The 22656-nt window shown below is 42.0% G+C and overlaps 1 protein-coding gene across 4 annotated transcripts in view; it reads right to left on the bottom strand.

Moving 5' to 3' along the window:
• The window catches only part of LOC108409882 (unconventional myosin-VI-like), a 133820-nt gene that overhangs the window by 59933 nt on the left and 51231 nt on the right, over nucleotides 1–22656 (bottom strand). For all 4 annotated transcript variants that reach the window (XR_012126169.1, XR_012126170.1, XM_073224458.1 and 1 more), the window contains exon 2: nucleotides 4914–5052. Coding sequence is in view for 2 of the 4 variants with exons in the window: in XM_073224458.1 (XP_073080559.1) it covers nucleotides 4914–5030 (117 nt within the window). In the remaining 2 variants the exon portion in view is untranslated. The remainder of the gene's footprint in view (nucleotides 1–4913; nucleotides 5053–22656) is intronic.

Raw genomic sequence — 22656 nt, 5'->3', positions numbered from 1 at the left:
TCACACACCTACACATACCTAATGCAACATTAAGTCTATTTCTTACTATGGGTCACAATCCAAACGCTTGAAAAGTCATTATCATCAAAGATATGTTCCTCACTAGGGCTGATCACCCTCCTGTATTTCTCAACTTGACCATCACTTGTGCACTTATTTCCTTAATTTTCAAAAGGTGATGATCTCTAACCATGAATTACCCAGGCAAAGGACTGCTTCTCCTAAAGGTCTGTTTAACCACAGGGCTGTTGTGACCCTGTACGAGGTGCTAAGACCCATCAGAGAGCGAGGAGTGTGGGCAGGTCGGAACCAGCGCCGGGAGTCTGCTGGCCCTCAGACAATTTCTGCAAAAAGAAGCTTCAACTTTAGCTGATAAAATTACCTACAGACCCACACGTTTTTATGATTTCACGATTTGAATTTTAAGTGCTTTTATTGGTTCTATGTGTGTAACTCAATAATAATAATTGGGAGTACATAAAATATTTAAAATATGAAAAAGCATGCACCCATAAATCAAGTTTCTTCCATGCTTGAACTGAAGTATTTTGTCACCAGCAGATATAACAGAATATGCCTAGGAAATATAGTTTGTTTCACTTTGCCTTCTGATTGATAGTGCTTATAAAATATAACAAATATAAACTAACGAAAGGTTCACCAGGCCTGTCACCCCGCAATCTGTTCCTCTGGCAAAGTCATTCTTCAAAGTTAAAGGAACTTGAGAACAGCAGACACACAGCGACCACTCTGGCCCACCGCTTCCCTCCCAAAGCAGGAGCGGGACTCCCTGAGAAAGGAGCCCCAGCACCAGGAGGAAGGCTTTTGTCACCAGGGAGAGGGAACCGGGCCAAGAGAAATCTGCACAAACCAGTCTGGTCCTACTAACCGCCATCTTCCCAACCACTTCTCCACAGTGGACTGCCCCAGGCCAAGCCCTTTGTCCTTTTAATTCTTCACAAATTTACTGTTTCCTTATTTAAAAGGGGTAAAAGCTTTCTGCTCTGGTCACTTCAGCTCTCCATTGCCTTGTGAAGACCCAAAATATAGGGAAAAGTTGTTCCTCCCCTATAACTTCAAATACATAAAAATAATGGACCTTATTTTTAAGTTTCTTTTTTTTTTTAAATGCACTGCATTGTAAGGACAAACAGGTACTTGTTAATCAAAGGAAGACCTCCAGGGATGCAAGGATGGTACAATACTAGAAAATTCATCAACATCATCCACCACATCAACAAAAAGAAGGACAAAAACCACATGATCATCTTCACAGATGCTGAAAAAGCATTCAACAAAATTCAACATCCATTCATGATAAAAACTCTCAACAAAATGGGTATAGAGGGCAAGTACCTCAACATAATAACAGCCATATATGACAAACCCACAGCCAACATCATACTTAACAGCAAAAAGCTGAAAACTTTATCTCTAAGATCAGGAACAAGACAAGGATGCCCACTTTCCCCGCTTTTATTCAACATAGTACTGGAGGTCCTACCTATGGCAATCAGACAAAACAGAAATACAAGGCATCCAGATTGGTAAAGAAGAAGTCAAACTGTCACTATTTGCAGATGACATGATATTGTACATAAAAAACACTAAAGACTCCACTCCAAAACTACTAGAACTAATATCTGAATTCAGCAAAGTCGCAGGACACAAAATTAATACACAGAAATCTGTTGCATTCCTATACACTAACAAGGAACTAGTAGAAAGAAAAATCAGGAAAACAATTCCATTCACAATTGCATCAAAAAGAGTAAAATACCTAGGAATAAACCTAACCAAGAAAGTGAAAGACCTATAACCTGAAAACTATAAGACACTCTTTAGAGAAATCAAAGAAGATACCAATAAATGGAAATACATCCCATGCTCATGGGTAGGAAGAATTAATATTGTCATAATAGCCATCCTGCCTAAAGCAATCTACAGATTCAATGCAATCCCTATCAAAATACCAACAGCATTCTTCAATGAACTAGAACAAATAGTTCTAAAAATCATATGGAAGTACAAAAGACCCCGAATAGCCAAAGCAATCCTGAGAAGGAAGAATAAAGCAGGAGATCTTGCTTCCCATCTTCAAGCTCTACTATAAAGCCACAGTATACAAGACAATTTGGTACTGGCACAAGAACAGACCTATAGATCAATGGAACAGAATAGAGAGCCCAGATATAAACCCACATATATATGGCCAATTATTATACAATAAAGGAGCCATGGAACATACAATGGAGAAATGACAGCCTCTTCAATAACTGTTGTTGGCAAACCTGGACAGCTACATGCAAGAGAATGAAACTGGATTATTGTCTAACCCCATACACAAAAGTAAACTCAAAATGGATCAAAGACCTGAATGTAAGTCATGAAACCATAAAACTCTTAGAAGAAAACACAGGCAAAAATCTCTTGAATATAAACACAAGCAACATTTTCCTGAACACATCTCCTCGAGCAAGGAAAACAAAAGCAAAAAATGAACAAATGGGACTACATCAAACTAAAAAGCTGTACAGCAAAGGACACCATCAGCAGAACAAAAAGGCATCCTACAGTATGGGAGAATATATTTGTAAATGATATATCTGACAAGGGGTTAACATCCAAAATATATAAAGAGCTCACACGCCTCAACACCCAAAAAGCATATAATCTGATTAAAACATGGGCAGAGGATCTGAACAGACAATTCTCTGAAGAAGAAATTCAGATGGCCAACAGGCACATGAAAAGATGTTCCACATCACTATCAGGGAAATGCAAATTAAAACTACAATGAGATATCACCTCACAGTTAGGATGGCCAACACAGAAAAGACTAGGAACAAGAAATGACGGTGAGGATGCGGAGAAAGGGGAACCCTCCTACACTGCTGGTGTGTATGTAAATTAGTTCAACCATTGTGGAAAGAATATGGAGGTTTCTCAAAAATCTAAAAACAGAAATACCATTTTGTGGAGGCCTGGAAGCAGTATCACCCCCAGAAGTGGGTCACCAGAAGCAGAAGTGACAATACCGGATATGAGATCAGCCCGGAAGTGACATCATTGTGAGCTTGTCTATATAAGCTGTGCTCAGAAATCAAACTGCATCACTTGCCCGCCACCAACGGTCAGTGAACCTCCTGACCCCAACTTTGGTTTCCGTGTCTTTCTTATATCTTTCTCTGTGTTTCCTTTAATCTCCTCATCCACTCCTCTCAGGTTCAGCTGGTTTGTGGAGCTGGTCTCCACACCATTTGACCCAGGAATTCCACTCCTAAGAATTTAAAGAAAACAAGATCCCAGATTCAAAAAGACATATGCACCCCTATGTTTATCACAACACTATTTATAATAGCCAAGACATGGAAGCAACCTAAGTATGCGTTAGTAAATGAATAAAGATGTGGTACATATACACAATGGAATATTATTCAGCCATAAGAAGAAAACAAATCCTACAATTTGCAACAACATGGATGGAGCTAGAGGGTATTATGCTCGGTGAAATAAGCCAGGCAGAGAAAGACAAGTACCAAATGATTTCACTCATCTGTGGAGTATAAGAACAAAGCAAAAACTTAAGGAACTAAACAGCAGCAGACTCACAGAACCCAAGAATGGACTAGTGGTTATCAAAGGAAAAGGGGTTGGGGATGGTGGGTGGGAAGGGAGGAATAAGGACATTAAGGGGCATTCTGATTAGCACACATAATATGGGGGTGGGGGTACAGGGAAGGGAGTACAGCACAGAGAAGACACATAGTGACTCTATAGCATCTTACTATGCTTATGGACAGGGACTATAATGGGGTATGTGGTGGGGACTTCATAATAGGGGGAATCTAGTAACCACAACGTTGCTCCTGTGAAACCTGAGCATAAGATTGTATAGCAAGATACCTTAAAAATATAAATAAATAAAATAAAATAAAATAAAATGAAAGGAAGCCCTAGAAACACTTTGTTCTTTCTTTCCTAAGGGCATCCTCAGTCAGCCCCCTCTAACATGGCACATCATACATTATGCATTTAGGCTTCTGGGTTGTTTACAGTAACAGAGCAGTTTTCTTTGCAAAAAGACCTCATGGGAGAGCTGCCTTTTCTTTCTAAGGCTCCCACAGGATGGCAGTCCTACGGCATCAACCTTTTTTTCAGCAGAATATAAATTATTCATGAACATTTGCAGAGTCTGAAGTAAAAAAAAAAAAAAAACAGAAATGACATCGACAAATTTGATGTAGTGGCAAGACCTGTTTAACAGGAATATTTATTAAACTGAAAATTGTGAATTTCTCCCACAATAACAAAGCCTCAGTCCCCACGAAGAGTGAAAGAGACCCAGGCAGCTTTTTCCCCAAACTCCCATTTGTAATGCCGCCTAGACTGTCTAAGCGTAAAAGGAAACAGCATGGGTACAAAATTAAAGTTTGCTTGTTTCAAAAAACTATTATAATAGAGGGTATGTTTAAGACTAAAGTACCTTTACTAAATAGAAATATATTTACTCCAATTCCATTTAATAAATTTAATAAAAAGCTAAAAAAAAAGGTATCTACAAGCTAAAGCAAAAAGGAAAATCTGATGACATAATCCCTTTCCTATTTTTGCTGAATACATGTTAAATACATCACAGATATACTCATAACTTTAGTAATATGGAATAAAAATGTTTATATTTTATCATATAGCTATTTCTTAAGAATGTGATCATGAAAGGCTCAACTTCTTTTGATTTTATCACACATCAGTTTTTTCCTTAGGGTATTTAAGACTCAGTAGAAAACTAAGATTCACTCACTCCCCAGAAAACTGCTTTCCCCTCTACTGTGCCAGGAATATCTACTTCATTAAGAAGGGAGACACCTACAGAGAGAAATTAAATTTTGAAACCTTTCTGGGAAACTCACCTTGCCTTTTTGGTTCAGGGGTTCAATTGTTAAGCTGTCAGGGCCAATATCCACAATATTGCCCATCTGAAATCCATCTGTAGGGTGTGGTGCCCGGACGGGCTTCCCATCCTCCATTTTTGAAAAGAGCTAGTATCTCCTGTTTCAAAGGAACAAATAAACCAACATGACTAACTCTGGAAATAAAAAAAAAAACATATATTTTAGAAGTTAACATGTAAATCACAATTGACAGAAACACATGTCAAAACTGCCACAGGTAACCCCACCCCTGCCATCTGCTGCACCCTGTCCCTGCTTTATCCACCTTGGGAGAAGGACCCAGGGAAGGCTGCCCCGCCCTCAGGACACACCTGCTCACCACCCTCTTCCTCCAGTTGTCCTGCAGTGGAGTCCTTCACTTTGAGCCTAGAGAAACACAAAGAGCTGGTTTCTACCTGTTGTACCAGTGTCATTTATGACGCCCTCTCCTTTACCACCTAACTATTCTGGATTGCACAATAAATTAAATAGTCATCCCAGGAATACAGTTTATTGTGTGGTGTCAGCTAAGAGTTGAACAGTAAGTCACTTTAGAGTGGAAGGAATAAAAATGAGAGATGTGAGAGATTACCACCTCTGGGAAACTCCCCCCGACAATCTGAGACCACAGGGACGCCTCATCCTGTGCTCCCCACATGCTCCCCCACAGAACCACTCGGCATGCAATCTTGTTGTTTTCTTTATTTCATTGAGGTAAAACTTATATACTGTGAACGGTACAGTTCCTAAGTGTACGAGTTGATGACTTTCACAAGCAGATAAACCCCTGTAACAAACATTCAACATATATATATCATTATCAATATACAGAACATTTCCATCACCCCAGAAAGTTCCCTCAGGCCTCCTTCGGTCAATCCCTATCCCCTACAGGGGTCCCCTGTTCTGGCTACTGTCATCACAGATTAGTTCTTACCTGTTCTGGGACTCCACACAAATAAAGTCATAGAGTATGTATGCTTTGTGCCTGGCTTCCTTCATTCAACAAAATGTTTTGATATTCGACCGTGTCACTGGGACGCCAGCCCACTGAGTGATTGCAGCACAGTCGTGCACCTGTTGTCCTATTGATGGATGTTTGGATTGTTTCTGGTTTCTGCCTATTGGCAATGCTCATCTAATTTTTCAAGTGTCCCTATAAAGCTTCTTTGATGCTTGGTACTCTCAGATCTGACATTTACAATTCTGTCTTTTGAGACTATCCCAAAGGGTCTATGAAATATTTAATTTTAAATAAGTAAAATATGTAACTTTATACACATATTTATATAACATGTAATTTCAGTGGGCTTAGATTCTATGACATTAACATGTAACAAGAAAGCAGCTAGTGAGTGATCCCAGATGTTTCTGCATCTCAGTGGGAACTTACTTTTCATTACTTATCTATACTTAAAGAGGAGTCGATGCATGTGCAGTAACTTGCTGCGTATGTGACACTCTCAAATCCGGGTCTCCCCATGTGGACCCTCTCAGGTTTAGTCTCTCATGGAAGTCAAGGGTATTTGGTATATAATTCTATCAAAAAGCTGCTAACCACTGCATATTTGCACTGTGTTTGAGGACTGATGTCCTCCACGCCACAGCTACACGGTGTGATCTGCTTTCCACATGCAGCAAATGCTATCAAGTTTAAATATAACTCTGAGTTAGGAAAAATGAGGATTGTCCACAGAAGGGAATCAGGGACACTGCTTCAGACTTAACAGCACCACCCATACGTAACACTTACCCCAGATGATCACATCCAGTCTCAGTGCTTTACATGCTGTCTATATGTGGGCAATGCCCTAACTAATTTCCCCAGCCCAGAATGCTGCTCAATTCCCAGATGCCTACTTGACTACCAGACACCTCCTGGTGCATTTCTCTAACACATAATACTGTTATTGTTACACTATTACTTGTGCCACCACCCTACATGTAACACCGCTGTTACACTATTTACCTGTATGTATCACCACCCCACATGTAAAAGTTACTGTTACACTATTACCTGTGCCACCACCCTTCATGTGACACTGTTACTGTTACACTATCACCTGTGCCACTGCCCTCCACCTGTTCTTCCCACAATAAAGGCAGCCACAGCACTCAGACCTAATCAAACCTACAGTTGTGCTCAGTTCTGGCTCTTTGCAAATCCTCATCACCCCCCAAATCCTGTCAGATTTACTGCCAACAGAGAGCTCAAATCCACCCACTTCCACATCTCCTATGCTGTCCTAGCCGAAACCAACACGGCTTCCCACCAGGACTTCTGTAACTCTTTGCTGCCTCTTGCCCATCTGTACAGGTCACCAAAAATCTGACTAACAGGTAAATCCGATCCCGTCATTCCCGCTCCATCGGGGCATGGACTAGGACTGTGTCCCCACGGCCCAGCACAGAGCAGGCAATTTGTATTTACTAAGTGAATGAATGAATGTTCATACAGTTGGGAATAGGAAAAGGAGATGGGAGACCAGGAAGAGCTGAAAGGTCTTAAAACCTTGAAACTAAGCTTCACCACTATCTGACCACTTAGTCTCTCTGATCATAATCTTGGTCGTTACCTATACAGGGTAAAACCACTTACCTTACAGAATTGCTATGAGGATTAAGTGATGTAAAACGGAGATCACCATTCTAAAGGCACCCAGCAGATTCTCTCCGTCCCTCCCCCTGTGTGCCTAGCAGCCCGGCAGTGGGCACACACCGAGCAATGTGAGCACACCAAAACAGCAGTCATCCGGGAGCAGAAGCCGACGGCTGGCCGCTGACCCCGCCCTCCGCCTGCGCCTGGAAACAGATCGACCACTCCTGGAAGGCCGCCCGGTCCGCAGCACCTGGTCATGACGGTGCAAGCGCACCATACCCCCCCACTGCAGCAGTCCGGAACAAAGTCTTCTTTTCGTTTTAGCAAGTGTCAGAATTATTTTCCTTTGATAACATTACAGCAGAAATAAAATATTCATGGGGGTTATAGAAAATAAAGTTGTGGCAATTTTTCAGAAAGCCAAGAAAAAAGAAAGTAGGGGGAAAAAAAACTAGAAGGAAAAAAAGATATAAAAATGAGAGGAGTAAAAAGATTCAGCATCAAAACACCAGGAAAAACAGACATCTCACCCCTCTGAAAAAAACAGAAGGAAGAAAGCTTTGAAATATTCAAAGAAAATCTGCCAGAACTGAAAGACATGATTTCCCAGAGTCTAGCCAAAATGCCCATTAAGTCCTCAACACAGTAACTGGAAAAAGACATGCACACAAAGATACATGGTCAGATTTCAGAAGAGCACAAATACAGAGAAGATGCTACACGCTTCCAGAGAAAGAAGAGAAAAGAGAAAGGGAAAAACACAGTCACAGCCCAGGGGTCAGGAACCCAAACGACTCTAGCCAGAAGGAGTAAACAGCAGAGGACTCGGAGACACTGGGAAGGGACTGGCAGGTGAGCTGGTCAGGGAGACGGCAGTGCAGCACGGGGCACAGCCAGTGACTCCGGAGCAGCGTCCTGTGCTGACTGACAGTAGCCGCACTAGCCGGAGCGAGGGGTTAATAACGCGGGGAAACGGTGAACCACTGGGTTGTATATTTGAAAGCAACATCAGATGTATATCAACGGTGCTTTAAAAAAAAAAAAAGAGCAAGAAAACGCGCAGGCAGCACGGGAAGCGGGGAGCCGACAGAGTGGCGCCTGTGATGTTCTGAAGGAAAAGGACGCCCCCCCCCCAACCCCGAAGTCTGCACTCAGGTGACCTCCAGCCCAAGAGCAGCGCGACCGAGTGACCCCCGGCTGCCGACCCCGGCCCTGACTCTTGTCTGGACCTCTTATTCTAACTCTGAGCTGATGATACACTTGGGCCTAGAGAAGCTGTGGACCTCACTTCCTCCCCCACTAAATAACTATTATTGTCTACCTATTGCAAAACTCACTAGAATCTAAAACCTGCTTTTTCATGGAGGTTCATTTAACTGTTTTTGTAATCCTAAATATTTATAACATAAATTATCCTTCATTAATCATTTAAGTCTGATTTATTCATCCCACAAGAGAAGACAAGATTCTTCTAGACATGTTACTATTTGTTGCCAGAAAATCATTCAGAAAACACATGCAATCAACATTCACACTTACTGAGACTGTTTGCATACAAAGAGCACTGTACTTAAAAAGACTATAAATGAAATATTTAAAATACAGTCATAATTCCCAAGGCTATGGCTCTAGAAACTTCAAATACATTAAAGGCTGACCACATGTGCATCACAGAAATACAAAGGGGAAAACTACAAGAATTACTGGGGTTAGTGAAGCAAATTTAAAATCTTTGAAATTCCTCAAGTTATTCAGGAAAAGAGACAATGCTCTATTAACACCCCATCACCAACTGAAAATTACCTCGTTCTTAGTACTTGACAAGTGGTATTTTTAAAGTGAGGGCAAGGAGTGCGTGGGCAGGAAGCTGCGTGTGAGTGGACGCACCAGAGGCCAGAGTGACAGGCACAGGCACACCCACATGCCTCCTTCTCCGCGACTCCTGAAGGTCCAACAAGGACCACGGGCCCCGAGCGGAATGGGCAGATCCACACACCACAACCCACGAGCCGTCACCTGCCTCACCAGGACCTTCCAAGGCTATATATACTCTGTGGGCTGCAGCTGTGACACAGGACAGCAGCTTACAGCTTATTAACTAGGCTGTTAGAAAATTAGCACTAGCTGAAGATAATTTAAAGTTTGGCTGAAAAAACTGGAATAAGATACCAAAAAGGAAAAAAGAGGCATTATCCAGGGTAAGCAGGACGCTTACAAGACTGCCTTCCAGTCATTTGTTCTGTTAATTTCTATTTAGCCACCTGTATGTGCTACATACTGGGAGGTGCTGGGGATACATCAGTGAGCAAAAAGGGACATGAGCTGGCCTCATAAAGCTTTGCAATAGGACAACAGCCATCTGGAATAGCACAGTGAACAAAACTGGCATAAATTCCTACCCCACAGAATCTTAAACTCTACTTGGGGTAAGAGGATGGCACAGATGTATCAAATATGCCTACTCTTCCACCTGGCCAGATCCTCGCCTTGCTGATAAAAAGAATGTTACATGCACCTTGGCACACAAGTGTAAACTGGCAACCTCTCCCCCCTGTACCAGGGTTCCCTGAGGCTGTCAGCTTCCCTGGTACACAGGTACTGTGAGAGAGCCGGGCCCTAGGCAGCTGCCAGCCAGGGCTGGTGTGCTGTGTGTGCCCAGAACGATCTTTCAATGAGCATTTCAGGTCCAGAAGAACTCAAACATCCAGCACAGCTCCCTCAGAAAGCTACTTCTGTAAAGGTCTTCCTAGAAACATTCAAGTTAATCTTGTTCAGCTAGTTGTATGAAGTATGGGGATTATTTAATTGCTGTAACACTGTAATAGGCATTCATTAAACATCAGTATTGAAACATATCAAATATATTGGTTTTATCAGCAATAAAAATTCATTAATGGGGAGGAGAAAATACCTACCACTAAGTACAAACTCTTGACAAAGAGATACAATAAAACATCTCAAGTTAACAGTTAACAATAGCTACAGAAAACAATAGCTAAATATTGATTACCTCAATTAAATTAAAAAGTAATTTTGATATTCACTCATTTATTTTTTTAATTAATATATATTTAGTACCTACTACATGCTAGCCACTGTTTTAAGCTTAGATACTGATGAGAAATACGCAGCTCTAAGTTCAGTCTAAGACACCAAAAACATGTCTAGGCCGGCTTGGACACTCTTCCCGGTTCCCCTCAGTAGCAGGTCCAATTAACCACCGCCGTAGTCCTGGTGACTGGCCACTTTTACAAAGATTATGTTGTACTTGCAAATACTACCTCAGAAAGCCCAATGTAACAACTGATGTTTAAAGCTAGGACCAGTACCACCTGATCTTAGAAATAGCCTCAGAACACCAAGACTAACTTCAACTTAACTGGTATAGCTATGATTAACTTGCTAACCAAAAAGGAGAGTAAGAAAATAAAAGCAAGTATTTTGTTAACAAGTATATTGTATGATTACTAAATATTAAAAATACTTTATAAGAAAATTTGAAAACTGATACTATCAGGCAAATTACTTCAAATATATAATCTGGATTATGAGAATCGGTTATTATTTTCTTACAGATCTTCAGAGAAGAAATCAAACTGTATTTCAGATTTCCAATTACTATCACAAAACAGCTCTGAATTTAGACATAATTTAAATAATACATGTGGATAATCTATATGAAAATAAACATCCCAGTTTATTTCAGAAGCTCAAATTTCTTTTACAGATCTTAAAATACCAAGACATTATAATTATAAAATAATTTATCCAAGGTGATTTAAATTTTCCATACACTCTAATCTTTTTTATTGTCCAATGATCACATCCAGAACTTACCTTGTTTTGTAACTAGTACTAGATTTAAAAGTTACTTCTTAAAAGTTTGTTGGAGGCGGGAGCCAAGATGGCGGCGTGAGTAGAGCAGTGGAAATCTCCTCCCAAAAACACATAGAGCTATGAAAATATAACAAAGAAAAATCTTCCTAAAATAGAGACCACAGGACACAGGACAACATCCAGACCACATCCACACCTGCAAGAACCCAGCGCCTTGTGAAGGGGGTAAGATACAAGCCCCAGCCCGGCGGGACCCGAGCGCCCCTCCCCCCGGCTCCCGGCGGGTGGAGAGAAACCGGAGCAGTTTTTTTTTTTGGCGAGCGCTTTTTGGAAGCCTTAGAGGGACGGGCCCCCGTTGCTGGGGAGGCAGGGTGGCGGGACCGGTGAGGAGGTGCCTGGGAACAGCGCCGGAGGACAAAGAATATCCCGCGTTTCTCCCTGCGAGACCTGGGGGCGGGTGCCTGAGACCGGTGCCTGAGGACGGAGGAGGTCGCGCGTTTTTCCCCTTTTTTTTTTTTTTCTCTTTATGGCAAGCGCTTTTTGGAAGCCTTGAAGGGACGGGGACCCCAGTGCTAGGGAGGCACGGTGGCGGGACTGGTGAGCGGGTGGCTGGGACCGGCGCCTGAGGACAAAAAATATCCCCTGTTTTTCCCTGCGGGACCGGTGGGCGGGTGCCTGAGACCGGCACTTGAGGACAGAGGAAATCGCGCGTTTTTCCCCTTTTTTTTTTCTCTTTTCTGCGAGTGCTTTTTGGAAGCCTAAAAGGGACAGGGACCCCGGTGCTAGGGAGGCAGGGCGGCGGGACTGGTGAGCGGGTGCCTGGGACCGGCACCTGAGGACAAAGAATATCCCGCATTTTTCCCTGTGGGACCGGTGGGTGGGTGCCTGAGACCAGCACCTGAGGACGGAAGAAATCGCGCGTTTTTCCCCTTTTTTTTCTCTCTTTTTGCCAAGTGCTTTTTGGAAGCCTTGAAGGGACAGGGACCCCGGTGCTAGGGAGGCAGGGCGGCAGGACTGGTGAGCGGGTGCGTGGGACCAGTGCCTGAGGACAAAGAATATTGAGCGTTCCTTCCCTGCGGGACCGGTGGGTGGGTGCTTTTTGGAAGCCTTGAAAGGACAGGGACCCTGGTGCTAGGGAGACAGGGCAGCAGGACCAGTGCGCGGGTGCCTGGGACCGGCACCTGAGGAAAAAAAAAAAAAAAATCGCGTGTTTTTTCTTTTTTTTTTCCTTTCTGTTCCCTCTCTCATTGTTGCTGTTGTTGTTTTGGTTTGGAGAGTGCTTTTTGGAAATCTTAAAGGGGCAGGACAGGTCACTTAGACCAGAAGCAGGGAATCTGGGGATCTCTGGGCACTCTAACCCCCTGGGCAGCAGGGAGCACAGAGGCCCCTTACGGAGATAAATAGTCTCCTGGCTGCTCCCCCTCTAACGGGGCTCCACCATTTTGGAGGAACAGCCCCAGCCAGGCCAAGCCCACAGCAACAGTGGAGATAAACCCCAAAGCAACTGGGCAGGAAGCAGAAGCCCTGTCTGCGCACAGCTGCCCAGCACAAGCCACTAGAGGTCGCTATTCTCCCAGGAAAAGGCTACAAACCAACAAGAAGGGAAGCTCTTCCAGCGGTCACTTGTACCAGCTCTGCAGACTATCTCTATCACCATGAAAAGGCAAAACTACAGGCAGACAAAGATCACAGAGACAACACCTGAGAAGGAGACAGACCTAACTAGTCCTCCTGAAAAAGAATTCAAAATAAAAATCATGAACATGCTGACAGAGATGCAGAAAAAAATGCAAGAGCAATGGGATGAGATGCAGAGAAAAATGCAAGAGCAGTGGGATGAGATGCAGAGAAAAATGCAAGAGCAGTGGGATGAAGTCCGGAAGGAGATCACAGATGTCAGGAAAGAGATCACAGAAGTGAAACAATCCCTGGAAGGATTTATAAGCAGAATGGATAAGATGCAAGAGGCCATTGAAGGAATAGAAGCCAGAGAACAGGAACGTATAGAAGCTGACATAGAGAGAGATAAAAGGATCTCCAGGAATGAAACAACACTAAGAGAAATATGTGACCAATACAAAAGGAAAAACATTCGTATTATAGGGATACCAGAAGAGGAAGAAAGAGGAAAAGGGATAGAAAGGGTCTTTGAAGAAATAATTGCTGAAAACTTCCCCAAACTGGGGGAGGAAATAATCGAACAGACCATGGAATTATACAGAACCCCCAACAGAAAGGATCCAAGGAGGACAACACCAAGACACATAATAATTAAAATGGCAAGGATCAAGGACAAGGAAAGAGTTTTAAAGGCAGCTAGAGAGAAAAAGGTCACCTATAAAGGAAAACCAATCAGGCTAACATCAGACTTCTCAACAGAAACCCTACAGGCCAGAAGAGAATGGCATGATATACTTAATGCAATGAAACAGAAGGGCCTTGAACCAAGGATACTGTATCCAGCACGACTATCATTTAAATATGATGGTGGGATCAAACAATTCCCAGACAAGCAAAAGCTGAGGGAATTTGCTTCCCACAAACCACCTCTACAGGGCATCCTACAGGGACTGCTCTAGATGGGAGCACCCCTAAAAAGAGCACAGAACAAAACACACAACATATGAAGAAGGGAGGAGGAGGAATAAGAAGGGAGAGAAGAAAAGACTCTCCAGACAGTGTATATAACAGCTCAATAAGCGAGCTAAGTTAGGCAGTAAGATACTAAAGAAGCTAACCTTGAACCTTTGGTAACCACGAATCTAAAGCCTGCAATGGCAATAAGTACATATCTTTCAATAGTCACCCTAAATGTAAATGGACTTAATGCACCAATCAAAAGACATAGAGTAATAGAATGGATAAAAAAGCAAGACCCACCTATATGCTGCTTACAAGAAACTCACCTTAAACCCAAAGATAAGCATAGACTAAAAGTCAAGGGATGGAAAAACATATTTCAGGCAAACAACAGTGAGAAGAAAGCAGGGGTTGCAGTACTAATATCAGACAAAATAGACTTCAAAACAAAGAAAGTAACAAGAGATAAAGAAGGCCACTACATAATGATAAAGGGCTTAGTCCAACAAGAGGATATAACCATTCTAAATATATATGCACCCAATACAGGAGCACCAGCATATGTGAAGCAAATACTAACAGAACTAAAGAGGGAAATAGACTGCAATGCATTCATTGTAGGAGACTTCAACACACCACTCACCCCAAAGGATAGATCCACCGGGCAGAAAATAAGTAAAGACACACAGGCACTGAACAACACACTAGAACAGATGGACCTAATAGACATCTATAGAACTTTACATCCAAAAACAACAGGATATACATTCTTCTCAAGTGCACATGGAACATTCTCTAGAATAGACCACATACTAGCTCACAAAAAGAGCCTCAGTAAATTCCACAATATTGAAATTCTACCAACCAATTTTTCAGACCACAAAGGTATGAAAGTAGAAATAAATTCTACAAAGAAAACAAAAAGGCTCACAAACACATGGAGGCTTAACAACATGCTACTAAATAATCAATGGATCAATGAACAAATCAAAATAGAGATCAAGGAATATATAGAAACAAATGACAACAACAACACTAAGCCCCAACTTCTGTGGGATGCAGCGAAAGCAGTCTTAAGAGGAAAGTATATAGCAATCCAGGCACACTTGAAGAAGGAAGAACAATCCCAAATGAATAGTCTAACATCACAATTATTAAAACTGGAAAAAGAAGAACAAATGAGGCCTAAAGTCAGCAGAAGGAGGGACATAATAAAGATCAGAGAAGAAATAAACAAAATTGAGAAGAATAAAACAATAGCAAAAATCAACGAAACCAAGAGCTGGTTCTTTGAGAAAATAAACAAAATAGATAAGCCTCTAGCCCAACTTATTAAGAGAAAAAGAGAGTCAACACAAATCAACATAATCAGAAATGAGAATGGAAAAATCACGACAGACTCCACAGAAATACAAAGAATTATTAAAGACTACTATGAAAACCTATATGCCAACAAGCTGGAAAACCTAGAAGAAATGGACAACTTCCTAGAAAAATACAACCTCCCAAGACTGACCAAGGAAGAAACACAAAAGTTAAACAAACCAATTACAAGCAAAGAAATTGAAACAGTAATCAAAAAACTACCCAAGAACAAAACCCCGGGGCCGGACGGATTTACCTCGGAATTTTATCAGACACACAGAGAAGACATAATACCCATTCTCCTTAAAGTGTTCCACAAAATAGAAGAAGAGGGAATACTCCCAAACTCATTCTATGAAGCCAACATCACCCTAATACCAAAACCAGGCAAAGACCCCACCAAAAAAGAAAATTACAGACCAATATCCCTGATGAACGTAGATGCAAAAATACTCAATAAAATATTAGCAAACAGAATTCAACAGTATATCAAAAGGATCATACACCATGACCAAGTGGGGTTCATCCCAGGGATGCAAGGATGGTACAACATTCGAAAATCCATCAACATCATCCACCACATCAACAAAAAGAAAGACAAAAACCACATGATCATCTCCATAGATGCTGAAAAAGCATTTGACAAAATTCAACATCCATTCATGATAAAAACTCTCAGCAAAATGGGAATAGAGGGCAAGTACCTCAACATAATAAAGGCCATATATGATAAACCCACAGCCAGCATTATACTGAACAGCGAGAAGCTGAAAGCATTTCCACTGAGATCGGGAACCAGACAGGGATGCCCACTCTCCCCACTGTTATTTAACATAGTACTGGAGGTCCTAGCCACGGCAATCAGACAAAACAAAGAAATACAAGGAATCCAGATTGGTAAAGAAGAAGTTAAACTGTCACTATTTGCAGATGATATGATACTGTACATAAAAAACCCTAAAGACTCCACTCCAAAACTACTAGAACTGATATCGGAATACAGCAAAGTTGCAGGATACAAAATCAACACACAGAAATCTGTAGCTTTCCTATACACTAACAACGAATCAATAGAAAGAGAAATCAGGAAAACAATTCCATTCACCATTGCATCAAAAAGAATAAAATACCTAGGAATAAACCTAACCAAGGAAGTGAAAGACTTATACTCTGAAAACTACAAGTCACTCTTAAGAGAAATTAAAGGGGACACTAATAAATGGAAACTCATCCCATGCTCATGGCTAGGAAGAATTAATATCGTCAAAATGGCCATCCTGCCAAAAGCAATATACAAATTTGATGCAATCCCTCTCAAATTACCAGCAACATTCTTCAATGAATTGGAACAAATAATTCAAAAATTCATATGGAAACACCAAAGACCCCGAATAGCCAAAGCAATCCTGAAAAAGAAGAATAAAGTAGGGGGGATCTCACTCCCCAACTTCAAGCTCTACTACAAAGCCATAGTAATCAAGACAATTTGGTACTGGCACAAGAACAGAGCCACAGACCAGTGGAACAGATTAGAGACCCCAGAAATTAACCCAAACATATATGGTCAATTAATATTTGATAAAGGAGCCATGGACATACAATGGCAAAATGACAGTCTCTTCAACAGATGGTGCTGGCAAAACTGGACAGCTACATGTAGGAGAATGAAACTGGACCATTGTCTAACCCCATATACAAAGGTAAACTCAAAATGGATCAAAGACCTGAATGTAAGTCACGAAACCATTAAACTCTTGGAAAAAAACATAGGCAAAAACCTCTTAGACATAAACATGAGTGATCTCTTCTTGAACATATCTCCCCGGGCAAGGAAAACAACAGCAAAAATGAGCAAGTGGGACTACATTAAGCTGAAAAGCTTCTGTACAGCGAAAGACACCATCAATAGAACAAAAAGGAACCCTACAGTATGGGAGAATATATTTGAAAATGACAGATCTGATAAAGGCTTGACGTCCAGAATATATAAAGAGCTCACACGCCTCAACAAACAAAAAACAAATAACCCAATTAAAAAATGGGCAGAGGAACTGAACAGACAGTTCTCCAAAAAAGAAATACAGATGGCCAAGAGACACATGAAAAGATGCTCCACATCGCTAATTATCAGAGAAATGCAAATTAAAACTACAATGAGGTATCACCTCACACCAGTAAGGATAGCTGCCATCCAAAAGACAAACAACAACAAATGTTGGCGAGGCTGTGGAGAAAGGGGAACCCTCCTACACTGCTGGTGGGAATGTAAATTAGTTCAACCATTGTGGAAAGCAGTATGGAGGTGCATCAAAATGCTCAAAACAGACCTACCATTTGACCCAGGAATTCCACTCCTAGGAATTTACCCTAAGAACGCAGCAATCAAGTTTGAGAAAGACAGATGCACTCCTATGTTTATCGCAGCACTATTTACAATAGCCAAGAATTGGAAGCAACCTAAATGTCCATCTGTAGATGAATGGATAAAGAAGATGTGGTACATATACACAATGGAATACTACTCAGCCATAAGAAGTGGAAAAATCCAACCATTTGCAGCAACATGGATGGAGCTGGAGAGTATTATGCTCAGTGAAATAAGCCAAGCGGAGAAAGAGAAATACCAAATGATTTCACTCATCTGAGGAGTATAGGAACAAAGGAAAAACTGAAGGAACAAAACAGCAGCAGAATTACAGAACCCAAAAATGGACTAACAGGTACCAAAGGGAAAGGAACTGGGGAGGATGGGTGGGCAGGGAGGGATAAGGGGGGGGAAGAAGAAGGGGGGTATTAAGATTAGCATGCATGGGGGGGAGGGAGAAAGGGGAGGGTGGGCTGCACAACACAGAGAGGACAAGTAGTGACTCTACAACATTTTGCTAAGCTGATGGACAGTAACCGTAATGTGGTTGTTAGGGGGGACCTGATATAGGGGAGAGCATAGTAAACATAGTATTCTTCAGGTAAGTGTAGATTAAAAATTTAAAAAAAAAAAAAAGAAAGAAAGAAAGAAAGAAAAGGGGGATTACTCCTTAACAGGATAAAACTATTGGTAAATCAAAGATCAACGCATGCTTTAAATATCCTTAATGTTGATCACTTAAAGGGTGTCAGATGATCAGCTATGGAGGTACTCTTTTCTGATAATATTCCTTTCTCTTAATTAAAAAAAAAAAAAAAAAGCAGTTACTGTGTGCTGACCTCCAATGAGTTCTGCACAGTGGTATAGAGGGCATGTCAAAGTGTGGGCAAAGGGTCTGTTTGTTTCTACGCAGAAGATCAAGGCCTAGCTTGGATACCCAGAAAATGAACTAAGATACGATATGAGGAGGAGCTTCCGGCATCAGCACTCTCTGGAGGACTCGTGCCGGGGGATGATCATCAAAAAGCCTCCACAGGGATCCGGACGATGCTGCGGTTGTGGCTGCATCCAGCCCACCATCTCCTGGACTTGCCATGAGAAGGAGGAGGGAGATGTCTAGGCTGGCATGTGCATACAGTGAGACAACGAATTTGACTGGATCTGTACTGTTGGAACTCAACCAGGAGTTGGGAGGGGTGCAAGTTGTAGCACCCCAAAATCTCATGACTATAGACTATCTATGGTTAAAAGAACATATGGGATGTGAACAGATCCCAGAAATGGGCTGCTTTAATTTGTCTGATGGTTCAAGTACAGTTGGAAAATATCCATCATATCATAGATAAATTTTCACAAATGCCTAGGGTGCCTAAATGGTTTTCTTGGCTTCACTGGAGATGGCTGGTGATTATAGATTTGCTTTGTTTATGTCACCGTATTCCTATTATGTCAATATGTGTGTGCAAATTAGTTAGTAGTTTAAAACCTATACATACTTAAGGTACTACACAAGAAGATATGTCAAAGAAATAATCAATCCTCCCAAGTTTCCTTCATATGCTACATCTATAGCTTTTCTTCTTCCTTCCTAATTACAAACTTTAAATAGAATTCGTGCCTCATATCGAATTTACCGAGTATCATAATTCCTCCAGGTGGTAAAGATACCTCGAGACAAGTGCTGGGCATAGAAGCCACAGGGCATAAATCTGCAAAGAAGTAAAAAGCTAACCTTTGCAAACAATATGGCTTCTCTCTCACTTACCAACTTTACATTTCCCTGTATGGCCCCGGAAGATGACTGGTTAGCCAGAGACGGGTAAGATTCCTCAAGGGAGGAACAACCTAAGACAGGCACAGTCGCAGGGGGGCCATCAGGTGAGAATTTGGGGATCAACAGAGGTGAGGCTCAGAACCTCACCCCCCCTGCTTTGAGAGAAATCTTCTGCATCCGTGGATGTTTTGCTGCCCTTGTCTAGCCTGGATTAATACTTAGTCCATAGGCACACACCTGATCATCTGATCATCTACATTTGCCTTCTTACAGCACTAAACTATGTTTTCTACCTTTATCTTGCATCTACCTACCACTTCAGCATTTTATTAAAAATAAAAATAATAATAATAATAGGAGAAATGTGGGATCAACATATAAATCAAGTACAAAAATCAAATGAATATTCATATTTGACCTGATGGTTTATAGGTCATATTGCATGATCAAAACCGAAAGTTTCTGTGATGACTGCCCTTGTACTGTTCACCATGTAAGAATTTATTCACTCTGTAAGAATTCGTTCACCATGTAAGAACTTGTTCGTTATGCTTCAGAAGATTGGAGACTGACGAGAATTAGGCTTGAGATGGATTAATGATTGTACATTGAGCATTGACCCCCCTATACTGAATTTTATTGTTGTTAACAACCATTTGATCAATAAATATGAGAGATGCCCTCTCAAAAAAAAAAAAAAAAAAAAAAAAAAAAAAAAAAGTTTGTTGGTCTTTCACAAAAGCAGTTTGTAAAAGAGTGAAGACTTTAATCCATTTTCTCCACCAAAGGCAATGTTGATCTCGCAATAAGTGCTTAATGAGAAGAATTATCAAATTTCAAGAAACCAAGTTGGTCTTCAAACCAAAGAAAGACCTTTTCTCCAGGAGGATCCTGCCTATATAAAATGTCCCCACCTGTATGTTACTGTCATGTGAACAGACAATGGAACAGAATGGAGAGCCCAAATACAAACCCACACATATATGGTCAATTAATATACGATAAAGGAGCCATGAATATATAATGGGAAAAAGACAGCCTCTTCACCAACTGGTGTTGGGAAAACTGGACAGCTACATGTGAGAGAATGAAACTGGATTACTGTCTAACTCTATACACAAAAGTAAACTCAAAATGGATTAAAGACATAAATGTAAAACATGAAACCATAAAACTTAGAAGAAAACACAGGCAAAAATCTCTTGAACATCAGCATGAGCAATTTTTTCCTGGACACATCTCCTCAGGCAAGGGAAACAAAATAAAAAATGAACAAGTGAGACTACATCAAACTGAAAATCTTCTGTACAGCAAAGGACACCATTGGCAGAACAAAAAGGCATCCTGCACTACGGAAGAACATATTTGTAAATGACTTACCTGATAAAGAGTTAACATCCAAAATATATAAAGAACTTGTATACCTCAAAACCGAAAAAAATGGGTAGCGGACCTGAGCAGACATCTCTCCAAAGAAGAAATACAAATGGCCAACAGGCACATCAAAAAATGCTCCACATCACTAATCATCAAGGAAATGCAAATCAAAACCACACTGAGATACCTATCACCTCACCCCAGTTAAAATGGCCACCATCCAAAAGACAAGAAGTGCTGGCGAGGATGTGGGGAAAAGGGAGCCCCCCTACACTGTTGGTGGTGCAGCCACTGTGGAAAGCAGTATGGAGGTTCCTCAAAAAACTAAAAATAGAAATACCATACACACAGTAATTCCACTCCTAGGAATTTACCCAAAGGAAACAGAATCCCTGATTCAACAGATATATGCCCCCCTATGTTTACTGTGACATTTTTTACAATAGCCAAGATACAGAGGCAACCTAAGTGTCCATCAATACACGTATGGATAAAGAAGAGGTGGTACATATATACAATGGAATATTATTCAGCCATAAAAAAATATATTTGCAACATGAATGGATCTAGAGGGTATTATGTTAAGCAAAATAAGCCAGGCAGAAAAAGACAAATACCATATGATATCACTTATTTATGGACTATAAAAACAAAACAAAATGGGGGGGCGGAGCCAGGATGGCGGCGTGAGTAGAGCAGTGGAAATCTCCTCCCAAAAACACATAGAGCTATGAAAATATAACAAAGAAAAATCTTCCTAAAACAGAGACCACAGGACACAGGACAACATCCAGACCACATCCACACCTGCAAGAACCCAGCGCCTTGTGAAGGGGGTAAGATACAAGCCCCGGCCCGGCGGGACCCGAGCGCCCCTCCCCCAGGCTCCTGGCGGGTGGAAAGAAACCGGAGCAGTTTTGGCGAGTGCTTTTTGGAAGCCTTAAAGGGATGGGCCCCTGTTGCTAGTGAGGCAGGGTGGCGGGACCGGAGAGCTGGTGCCTGGAACCGGCGCCTGAGGACAAAGAATATCCCGCGTTTCTCCCTGCGGGACCGGAGGGCGGGTGCCTGGGACCGGCGCCTGAAGATGGAGGAAATCGCGCGTTTTTCCCCTTTTTTTTTCTCTTTTTGCCGAGCGCTTCTTGGAAGCCTTAAAGGGACAGGGACCCCGGTGCTAGGGAGGCAGGGCAGTGGGACTGGTGAGCGGGTGCCTGGAACCGGCGCCTGAGGAGAAAGAATATCCCACGTTTTTCCCTGTGGGACCGGTGGGCGGGTGCCTGAGACCGGCACTTGAGGACAGAGGAAACTCGCGCGTTTTTCCCCCTTTTTTTTTTCTGTTTTTTGCAAGTGCTTTTTGGAAGCCTAAAAGGGACAGGGACCTCGGTGCTAGGGAGGCAGGGCGGCGGGACTGGTGAGCGGGTGCCTGGGACCGGCACCTGAGAACAAAGAATATCCCACATTTTTCCCTGTGGGACCGGTGGGCGGGTACTTGAGACTGGCACCTGAGGACGGAGGAAATCGCGCGTTTTTCCCCTTTTTTTCTCTCTTTTTGGCGAGTGCTTTTTGGAAGCCTTAAAGGGACAGGGACCCCGGTGCTAGGGAGGCAGGGTGGCGGGAATGGTGAGCGGGTGCCTGGGACCAGCGCCTGAGGACAAAGAATATCAAGCGTTCTTTCCATGCGGGACCGGTGGGTGGGTGCTTTTTCGAAGCCTTGAAAGGACAGGGACCCTGGTGCTAGGGAGACAGGGCAGCAGGACCAGTGAGCGGGTGCCTGGGACGGGCACCTGAGGACAAAAAAAAAAAAAATCGCGTGTTTTTTCCTTTTTTT

Source organism: Manis javanica, chromosome 16, assembly GCF_040802235.1.
Source record: "Manis javanica isolate MJ-LG chromosome 16, MJ_LKY, whole genome shotgun sequence".
Classification (NCBI taxonomy): domain Eukaryota; kingdom Metazoa; phylum Chordata; class Mammalia; order Pholidota; family Manidae; genus Manis; species Manis javanica.
The sequence above is the reverse complement of the archived record's forward strand: the minus strand, read 5'-3'. Positions and strand labels throughout refer to the sequence as shown.